This window comes from Dufourea novaeangliae, unplaced genomic scaffold (assembly GCF_001272555.1).
Source record: "Dufourea novaeangliae isolate 0120121106 unplaced genomic scaffold, ASM127255v1 scaffold11, whole genome shotgun sequence".
Classification (NCBI taxonomy): Eukaryota; Metazoa; Arthropoda; class Insecta; order Hymenoptera; family Halictidae; genus Dufourea; species Dufourea novaeangliae.
Genome location: NW_015373895.1, coordinates 1 through 10,857, shown reverse-complemented (window position 1 = coordinate 10,857; position 10,857 = coordinate 1). Strand labels below are relative to the sequence as shown.

General features: G+C 37.7%; 2 protein-coding genes across 2 annotated transcripts; one reads left to right on the top strand and one right to left on the bottom strand.

Moving 5' to 3' along the window:
• The first annotated feature begins 782 nt into the window (after nt 1-782).
• Nucleotides 783-4,601, top strand: LOC107189807. The gene is made up of 8 exons (XM_015578477.1): nt 783-854; nt 1,096-1,251; nt 1,384-1,701; nt 1,921-2,085; nt 3,162-3,361; nt 3,573-3,744; nt 3,938-4,097; nt 4,173-4,601. The coding sequence occupies exons 1-8, from the start codon at nt 783-785 to the stop codon at nt 4,586-4,588; spliced, it is 1,659 nt and encodes a 552-aa protein (XP_015433963.1). The 3' UTR covers nt 4,589-4,601.
• Nucleotides 4,602-6,034: 1,433 nt separating this feature from the next.
• On the bottom strand, nt 6,035-10,013 carry LOC107189799 (G protein-coupled receptor kinase 1-like; the record flags this gene model as incomplete). Its single annotated transcript, XM_015578466.1, has 6 exons — nt 6,035-6,607; nt 7,369-7,461; nt 8,870-9,018; nt 9,080-9,134; nt 9,233-9,610; nt 9,839-10,013. Coding segments are annotated over 6 exons (1,009 nt in total), but the record flags the coding sequence as incomplete, so codon positions are not given.
• Between the last annotated feature and the right edge of the window lie 844 nt (nt 10,014-10,857).

Sequence of the window (10,857 nt, the reverse complement as noted above, 5' to 3'; positions counted from 1 at the left end):
GACCGCTGTCATTGAGTACTACTTCGCCGCCGCGTGTTTTGCTGAACTATTTGGCTTCCCTATTTAAAACAAAACAAATTTTGTAACTTTCCTTGATCCTTTCCTGAGCAGAAAGGTCTGCTCTATCGCGTCCTGCGGTTAGATTTTGATTTGGATTTTCTCCTAGACCTTTAGTTTTTGAAATAAATTAAAGAATATCAACAAAAAGTGGTGCATTTTCGGTGTGCTTTTCACTGTGAACATTATTTAAACATATTTAGATTTCTATAATCTAATAATAATTTATATCATTTTGTTCGCAGGAATCCAGAGAATTAATTTGTGTAAAAAGAAATTCAATAACTATTACTGTAGAAGCACGACACACTTCAAATTTTATTTTTTCAAAAACTGGACGCGCTGGAAAGAAACGGTTTGCAGATTCGTATTTAACTCATAAAGTTCTATCAGAAACGCTTATTGACAATTGCAAAAATGAAAAAAAGTTAAAATTTGTTGAACAGTGTAACTGATCGAATTTTGATACACCGTTTGAGGGATATACTTCCGGGCTCTAAAGATTTAAAAAATGCCAATAACAGAATCGATTTTTTTGGTCCTAAAAATAGAGAATGGCCCCGTAATCTACGGCAATGAAACGAATATTATTCCCTTCGGAGTCGTCAATCGATCAATGCTGTCCGCGTAGTAACGTGGCTCCAAGGAGACTCCGAACTGTTTTATTCGTACTGATAGAAATTCGGAAGACACACGGTACAGTGGCAATCAATTCATACGAAATAATGTCGAAAATTACTAGTGCCACAGGATTAATGGATGCACGTATTCGACTAGTACAGCGTCCTGAAACTAAGGTACTTATATAAATATGTTTATATACACAGTAGAATCAATTTTGTACGAGTAAAATCCAAGCCAAATGCGGAAACAGATAGCTACAGATTTATAGACAGATTTCGTCGTTATCTGCTGCCAATATGCTACCAATCTGCATGCATATGATTATCTGGGTTACATTTGCGTAAGATTTTATAATCAGTACAATAAATTGTAGCTCAATTGATGTCCCAGACAGGAATATATTTTGTGTTGCAGCGTGTGGAACTTTCAGGATCTGCTAAACCAGCTCCTTTTATACTTCGACCCTTTTCTGGTCTTTTCAATCCTTACCCTTATGGTTGTTCTGTACTGTGTAATCATCCGGCCGATTGTGAAGCGAAAGATGTTCTACGACGAGCTAAAAATTCATGGGTAAGAACTGTCACTTAAATTAATGAAAAGTACTAAAAATTGTGCAAAAGAGTGGGAAATAAGTTTTGTTTCCCGACACGATATAAATTATTGTCAATTGACTTTGGTTGAATTAAAATATTTGTTTCTTAGGCAACCGAGGGAAAAGCTCTCTTGTTGCCAGAAGAAATGGACATGATTAGAGCAAGTGTAGCGGCTGCTGCCGGTACGATGGACGCATTTGGACATGCCGAAAACTTAGAAATGATTAACGTTGATCCAACTACCGTCCCCGAGGAATTATTTCGAAAATATACAGAGACAGATTCCAGGCCATTAACTCCAGCTCCCACTCTTGCTAGTGGACCCGCGTTAACAAATAGACCCCAAGAGGAATTTCTGACAACCTGCAATCCACAAGAACGGACTACGTTGATCTTAGATCTCAGAGCAAACTCGAAGAAACAAACGGTTTGTAATGAGTAGACTGCCGATTTTTATGCCAAATGACATTTCATACGGTAATTACTAAAGACAAGAATAAAAGTAGAAATTTCATTCCCTCCTTAAGCATTTTATTGGACGAAGAATAAAATGGCAAATTCGTTACATCCGATGAAAGTTTTGTTTTTTATTGTATCTGATAATGATTTATATTCAAATAACGATCTATATTCTTTACATGTTTAGGAAAACGAAACTTTTACGTGGCACGCTTTGACTTTAGAACCGCCGCCAACTTCTCGAAAAACCAATATTACTATACCAAAATCACCTCTCCGACATCGATCACGTTCGCCGAACCCATCAACAAATGTGTCAGCTTTGTCCGCATGTGAAGACGCACATGAACCGGTAAAAATTTTATCTAAAATTCCAGAGTCGATTTCATATTCAAACAGGGAATCCTAGATAGTTTAAAGAGGCTGCTCTATAATTAAAAATTTGATATTTTTTTTAGAATTTCTTTCCAAGGTAAAGTGTTAAGTAAAATTCTATAACACTTTTCCTGGTCATTAAGAGATACATACACGATGATACGAGATTAATTTATTAACTACTAAATCGGCTTAGAACAGAAAATAAGAGCTATGTCTCTGTTTTTCGAAAGAAGAGCCCCGAAAGGTAGGCCCGACTTTTCGCGGTGTTGTCGCGATCGCGAGACATCTACGGCACTTGTGTCTCTCCTACTCCTCGCGTCTTGGCCAATGACGTTCGACCGTCGACGTGCGTCCTTGTCTACGGTCGTCTGTCTCCATTGCACGTATTACAAATCTCTCGAGAAGGACCTACCTACAGTTTCAAGTAGTGGGAACTGTGTTCGGCACGCGCCCGTCAATCATCTATTGTCTGGAAATTGGCGGAGAATGTTGACGAGACGCTGAACGTTTTCACACGTCAAGAGTTAAAATACATGAATAAGAAAAAGTTTATTTCTTTTGAAAGAATGTATTGTATACAAATATTGAGCAACATATTAAAAGGGGATTAAATTACTACGTAGGTTATTAAACGCTACACGTGGAAATCGCAAGATAAAGAAGGAAGTTGGTTTACCGAGCGTCTAAGCGGGAGGTTCTCATGCCAAAGTACCGGAGGATGGAAAGAGACACATAGTGGCATTGAGACCGTGACAACGTCGCACGAAATACGCAGCTCGCGTTGGATCCCCACCAGGCCACGCGCCGAGGCAGGGCGATCCCCGAGGGCTCTTCTTTCGAAAAACAGACGATAGTTATAATCTGGAATAGTATTGAGTTACGATTATGTCACAAAGCTAATACCTATTTTAAAATACGCTATTTCAAAATAGCAGTGTTCTAAACGAAAATACCGTTTTTATGCTTAAGAGGTAAAATGAGGTAATGAGGGTAAATCTATGATAGTAGTCTTCATAAATTTTATTTTACACTAATATTACTTTTGTTAAGAGTTCAAGCAGAGATATAGAAGAGGAGAATTCAGGAAGAATCAACAAGGACTTTGTAATTATTCGCCGGAGAGGAAAGCGCTTACGGAAAGGGAAAAATCGGAGTGGTTCGACATATAGGCAACATACAGAAGTTCACGATTTATTAGAACCAACTGAAACTCAAATATCGCACATAGGAGATGGTTCTAGAAGAACTTCGTTAGTACAGACACATTATCTTCTAATTGTCAGTAACACCGAATCACTAAGAGACAGTTTACAAAGTTCTTGTTTCTCTTGTTTTCACAACACTTTATCGTTATATTCATCCACTTCGTCACATCGTTTCATTATATTATACTGAAACTGTTTTGCTTGTGTAAGGTAAATAATGAAATATTTACACTTTGTGTATGTTTTTTTATTGTAGAATTCACACGTCCAATGGTGATACAGAAAATCCGTCTTTAACCCCGAAGAAAGCAACAGCTTTAACTAAAGTACCTTCCATAATGTCGACCAGTTTCATTGAAATCGATATTTTGAAACATTTACTCAGGGAATTAGATCGAGATAAAATAGAAGCAGAATTTTCACTTAAGGTGAGATATGTGATTAAATTACATTTTTCAGGCAAATTGAGCAGATGTAAGAGTAGTAGCAAGAATTAAAGTGTTAAGATCGATTTAAAAATCAATCGTCATTACTCACGACTATGTTGAACACAGAAATTTCCATGAACGATAGCGACAATATCGAGGGTAATAGTAAGTTATTTTCTTTCTGCCACATCAGCGAAGACTTGCCTTTGAGGAAGCCCTTCGAATTAAAGGAGAAAGCTATTCACGTGGAAGAGGATACCACACACCTTCGAACCCCAAAATAGAAAATACACCAAGAGTATTTTCCCGAAAAGTAGTTCGTTTCGAAATTCTGGGCAGTGAGAGTCTACTTGGTACGCATAAAAAAAATGCTTATTGAATATTACAATATTATTGCTGTATGTAGATAAAATCAAATATTCTTCCAGGTTTGACAGTATTAGATTACATCGGTAAACACGTATTCGTTTCTTCGGGGAGAAAATTAATTTTTGGTAGAATTTTTAACAAATTTCAAGAAGAAACGTTACGAACTATTACAAGGTATATTTCATCTACAGACATTCGCGAAGCGCTTGAGGAAGTTATTGGAAAGCTGATAACCGCGGAACAAGAAGTATATTTAAAATCAATGATCGGTGAAATCAATGAGTCACTAAATTTTCGAAGTTGGTGTGGTTTGTGTGCTACAGTGGAACGATTACTATGCCCACTTCCACACAAAGAAATTGATCCGCCATCATGGTTGGAAAGAGTCGACTTTGAAGCTTTGGAACGAAGACTTAAATCCGTCGATGTGAATCCTCAGTTGGCTATATTTTTAAGGGAAATTCGGGACAAATAAAGTAGTGAAACGAAACTCAACACTGATTAATAACAATCGTACTGACAAACTTTGCTACTCGAAATAAAGTAATATTATCACTAATAGTAGATTCCGTGAAGGTTTTTGCGTTTATTTACATAGTAGATTTGAAACCAGATAACTTTAATCATGAAAACAGTTTCCATTACATTTGCCAACTTTTTTTACAACGTTCATTCTTATTCTTTTAAACTGAAACTGGAAACGTCAGTTATTAAAATATATAATGATTTTATAGGTTAGAATGAAGTTGTCTTCTCAATAATACGATTACCGACATCTAACTGAAAAACCCGACCTGACTCTATACTGTTATTACTCACACTAAAAGTTTGCATACTGTTACGATTAAGAAAAATTAAAATCAATCATCTCATGCATGCGATGATTCGGGAAAATGAACAAATTTGTTTTAGTAATAAGTAGCTTGTAATATCTTGTGTCGTTACACATTTATACACTGCAGTATTGTAACAATCGTCATTGAATATTTATAAGATCTTAATAATTTCTCATTTTGGGTGCAGAATAATAAGTGGTATGATTTGCATATTTTTATTGTATGTTCATATCGGGTAAGTACTCATTGCTAAACAGAGCTATTTTTTCTTGGGAAGTATATGTATAAAACTTGCATATTACATTATCAAAACTTGTATGTAATGCTATATAAAGAAGTAAGAACAAATATTGTTTTTCATTTAATGTCAGATTTTTTTCGGTACACTCGATTTCCTTGTTCTTTTCATATTGAATACAGGACCAAGTGGAATAAAAAGAAACGTATACGAAAATTACGTTCGTCGCACAATTTTATTGCCGAAGCGAACTAGCTAGTACCTACTCGAACGTATACAATTATTATAACCATCTTCGGTTGGCTACCGGTAATGTACACACGGTTCGAGCTCTTCTCTCATTTCTGTTAACACAATAAATAAAACGGTTTCGCGCACGTTACTGATACATAAACACAATATAAAATTGTTCTGCATTAGTAAATAAATTAAGTAAACGAACGGGTATAGAACGGTGGAGAAGTACAATCAGGACCAGGACATACTTCGTATCGATATAACAATAATATACTACTGGTTGCATTTTCGTATCGTCTGCATTTTCTGTGTGTACACTAAACGCCAAATAAGAGCATAACTGTTCCGTGCAGCTGGAATGAGCACCAAATGTCTCTCTGTAACATAGGCGATAGAATTTGTCATACATGGGGTGACATAATGAAGTATTTCTCAAGACATGAATACTTATGAATTGGCACGTTTGTACTTCACAGTCATTCGATGTATGATGCTACACGAGGCATAATGATGCTCAATTGTTTAAGACGTTGGTAACTAAGATAACCGAGAGGAATATGCGCAAACAAGACAGAAATTCGTCATTTCGCAGTTATGGTCTTATTTGGTTTTTAGTGTATATGGGTACGTGTGTACGTGTGTCTGTTGTGCGGATTTCGACTTTGTAGAGTGATATACTGATGGGCATCGATCAAGTGCTAATTCCTACGTCACATTGTACACAGAGCTAACGTACAAATATAACGACGTGACGATTCGTACGACACTACATTCTAGAGTCTCTATACAGCGCGACGCTAGTCGCCGTTCAAAGGGAGTTTCTGTGGGGCTGTTCCGAGATCTAGATACTTTTCGTTCCGGTTGCGAAAAGTCGCCACTCGGTTGTCATTCTCACTGGGAATTCTTCAATGGTCTCTGCGTTGATTTTCAGTATAAAAAAACTTGCTGCTGCTGCTGCTGCTGCTGGGGGGCAGTGGGGCTGGAGTGTGACAACGGCATACATCATACATGTGTCAGCAATGGGCTAGTTGCCGTTCGTGGAGCGCTGCAACGCTGGGATCATCGCGTCACGATCAGTCCCATATATTTTACCAGCCTTCTTGGCTATGTTACCCAGCATTTCCATAGAACACTTGTGCGCAGACCTCAGCGATACTGCCCACTCCTTTAGACTGATTTCGTCCTAAAAACGTAATAGCATATGCATTGGTGTCCCCATAACAAATGGGTTCGCACGGTCCTGCTTCCAGTACGAAGTGCTGGGGCGTTTACCTATGGCCGTATTTGTTTTTATAATACCTTTATTGTAAGCCACACGTTATCATTCAGTATGGTAGAATTACGTGGGATATCAAAAAGTCTTAGACAAATTTTAAAGAAAATGTTAATTTAAGAGAAATTATGAATCTAAGGAGATTTATTTTTCCACATTGAAAATCTTTAAATAGTTTTAATAACTGCAAAAATGCAATGTAGAAAATATTACGTAAGTAAAGGGGAGGGAGAGGGATTGGAATATATACAATCTTACGAATTTTTATACAGAAGGAGGAAGGGGATAAGAAATCGCCAAAATTACCCTTACGTGATTTAAGGACGACTCCTAATTTGTAAATTCATAAATATTATTAGTTGGTAAATCGTTGTGCAAGAGATCCCGGGTCTTTGCTTTCAAAAAACAATCTGCAGGGGAAGAACAGTGGCCCTGTAGCAGTTGTACTTTCTACATTTACATAATTATACTTGATTACATACATTGATTACATAACTATATTAGTTTCTAAGTACTCATTATCACCAGTAATTTAGTACCAGGTTGTTACAAAATTTATCAATATGTTCAGAATACTGTATAATTTGCCAAACAAATATTTCGTACAGACAAGAAAGAAAAATGTACATTGTACTTATTAAAATCTACAAATTGAAAAATACATTACTTACGTGGTATGTGAGCACTATTTTCCCATCTTTTGTACGGACAACAATACACTGTTCTCCCTTTATGTGTTGAAGATCCGCGCTGACTTCTTCTATCTAATAATTAATTATATTTATTGTTATTTAGCATGAAACAGCATACAATGTGTAAAGGAAAGAAAAATGTTTAATGTTCGAATGAAATTATAATATTCCCTCACATAATCATATGATTCAATTCCTATAACATAATTATAAAGAATAGTTTTGCAATCATGTCATGAGGTTGATCGAAGGGGTACAAAGGCTTCAAAGATATAGCGTTAGCCATAAACCTGACCGACTCTAAAGTTGATGTGTTCGGTAACCTAATCCTGTCACTCGATACCCTTAAGTTGTAAAAATTATGCTCGATCAACGTTCATAGGCATACGTCAATTTGGGATCGGTTTTTCTGTGTTAATATAATTAAACAAATTCTTATAGCGTACTAATTTCAGATGTGAAATACTTGTGGCCCCTTTATTCTTGACGAAAGCTTAAAGTAGCGTACGACCCTTAGTGCAGTGGGACACAATGGGCCCTTGATGATCGAGTACTAATGATTTAAAGGTCGGCCACGTTTATGGCTAACGCTATATCTTTGAAACAGCTATATGTAAGTGTATATCTCCGTGGCTAGGGGATCCTTCCACGGCGTGTAGTCCTTGAACCGTAGGGGCGTGACTCCGGGAGAGTACTTTAAGGAAACGCGGGGAGAATTAGCAGTAGTGGGGGGCCCACGATGTCCTGGCGTCGCATGGGGAAACCCCCGAAAATCACTTGGCTAACTTGGATTGCGTCTGTTGCGTGTGCTAGTTGTGGAGCGTGAGTAGCGTGCGAGAGAAGTGGTGAGGGCGAGGCGCGAGAGAGAGAGAAGAACGGATAGGATGGTAAAACACCTGTAGCCTCTTAGGTAAGCTTCCTCAATTCTTTCTTAGTGGAAAAATCTCGATCTCGTAGTTAGCATGCTAACATCGCGATAGAATGGGTAGCTTTTGTTTAACACGGATCTGTCGCGTATCGCGGAACATGTGTTTGTCGAATGGAATTGAACACTGTAACTTACTCGCGGATTTCCTCCAGGACGCGGTGTAACATCAACGGTGTACTGAAGTTTTTGTACCGATAACTGTACGAGATGGTAGCGTAACATCGAGTTACTTTTGTTTGCGATTTATTTGGAATTGTTCGTACGGAGAATATTGTATCGGGTAATAGCGGACCAGTGAGCTACCTTTTGTTAAAATTGTTAAACCGTAATCTAATGTGACGATAGCCGACCACCGAGCTGTAAATTGTTTACGAAATAGTACCAACTGTTGTAACGCGGCCCCTTTTGGGCAGGCCAAAGATTTATTAAATGTTAGCTTGTCCTTTTGTTGCGCGTAACAATGTATACCTTTGAATGCTTTTATAGAATACTTTTGTAAATAATATGATTACAGGTTTAAATTATTTTTCTTCTTTTTTTTTATCTGCTTACCTGTTGAAGGAAAATTAATTCTGGTTTCACCGTAGACTCTGGATGTAGTTCCAATCGATTCGGATATAATTTCGCGTACCGTGTTTGCCACACACTGGCAAAAGAACCACCTAACTTCTTAATGTATCCATGTAAAATGCAATCTGAACCTACAATACATAATGTCGCGGCTGTAACAACAGCATTCAAAGAGTATAAAATGATTCTTACCTTTTTCATCCGTATCGAATCTCTGTTTCTGTTTTGCCTTCTTTTTATTTTCCAACTACAAAGAAAAACAAAATAAACAAATTAATGTTGAAATATTCCTCAGAGTTAAGGGATAAGAAAAAAAAAAGGTAACGAAGTAGAAACAGATTATACCTTATCCGCTTCGTTATTGACTGTTTCGAATACCGTTTCAGCAACTTCCGCCTGCCATCTTTCAGAAATGGTTAAAGGAAAATTTTTGTAAAGGTCTTGATCTGCTTCCGTTAGTTTGATACCCTTCGTGTCCTCTTCGTCAAAGGATCCTATATCAAAGGCGTCTGCGGCGTTCACTTCACCGCGTGGTGGTATAAGTGGTGGTGTATATTTCTGGAGATAAACTTGTTGCCAGTCAATACCACTGAAAAACGGATGTTCTTTTAACTCGTCCGCTCCTCCTCCCTGGCAACCGAGTCTGTTGTTGATGTCTCTCTCCAGCAATCCTCCCAGAAACGAACGTAGCTCTCGTGAAAATGTTTCCGGTAGTTCAACATTCTGAAATGATTTGATAACATTCGCTTCTATGTTGAGTACTAATTTCGAAATGTTTTAGTCAAAATATGATAACGAGTATTTTTGAACGTTTTTTTATAGTTCAAAAGTTACACTCAAATGTCACCTAAATTTCCGATCCGGACCACTGTGCGGCGGGTTAATCTACTCCAGTTAGTCATACAAAACACATCATAGAATTTTTCAGAATAATAAATGTAAAATACAAACCTTAGTTAGTGTCATTAGATCTATCTCGTGTTTGTCTTTCATCGTATGTTGCCTAAATGGACTGTGCCCCTTTACTAATTTATACAACACACAGCCAAACGAGAACCAATCCGCACTGGAATCGTAGGTTACACCTTTCGAAAGCACTTCCGGTGCCATGTATCCATGCGTCCCACTGAAACAAAAACATTTTTCATTATATCCACCGCCACATTTTTTACAAACATATTACAATTAAATTATAATAAAATTTACTTTAATGTTGCACTTATTTAAAATTATCTGCTGTAAAGTGCAAGTGTTTGGATGAAATAAATTTGTTTTCAACCCCCCACCGATGGTGGACCACTTTCCTGTTCTGCTCACGCAGAAAAATTTGTTGTATTGTTTCAATAATTTAATTGATATGATATAATTCAAAACGTTCATCTATATCGCATTTCTGACAACAATGCATTGACGTCTTTCTTTCCATGCTTTGAACACACAACAGGAAGGACATCTTCCTGTCGTATTACAGCTATCAGTACATGCATATTTCGTGAATAAACCTTCCATTACTCGAACTCTACAAGTTGCTTTATATTTCGTTTTGGTGTTTGTTTATACTAGGGCTATTACTTTTACCCGAGATACGACTCATAATTTTGTAACTTATGAACTGCCACGGAATTAGAAAATCTATATACGAAACATTCGCGTTTTACTACATATATCCTAGAGTACGTCATTACATTAATATTATATGTACACTAAAAACCAAATAAGATCATAACTGCGAAATGACGAATTTCGGTCTTGTTTGCGCATATTCCTCTCGGTTACCTTAGTTACCCACCTCTTCTCCCCTGTGTGGCGGGGGACAGAATACGCCCACGGTAATCCCTGCTTGTCGTAAGAGGCGACTAAAAGGGACTGTTGGGACCGCGGGACGCGGGACTGTGGCACCCGCGGTCCGGTGGGGGGGAGCTCCGCTTCCCCCACCACAGAGAGGGCGCTCCGCCGTCCACTGGCGGAGC

Bases quoted from the DNA above. Each gene is read 5' to 3' on its own strand.
- LOC107189807 (XM_015578477.1), top strand. From the start codon at position 783: ATGTCGAAAATTACTAGTGCCACAGGATTAATGGATGCACGTATTCGA. The intron at 855-1,095 runs GTACTTATATAA...TTTGTGTTGCAG, and splicing joins TACAGCGTCCTGAAACTAAG to CGTGTGGAACTTTCAGGATC. The intron at 1,252-1,383 runs GTAAGAACTGTC...TTTGTTTCTTAG, and splicing joins GACGAGCTAAAAATTCATGG to GCAACCGAGGGAAAAGCTCT.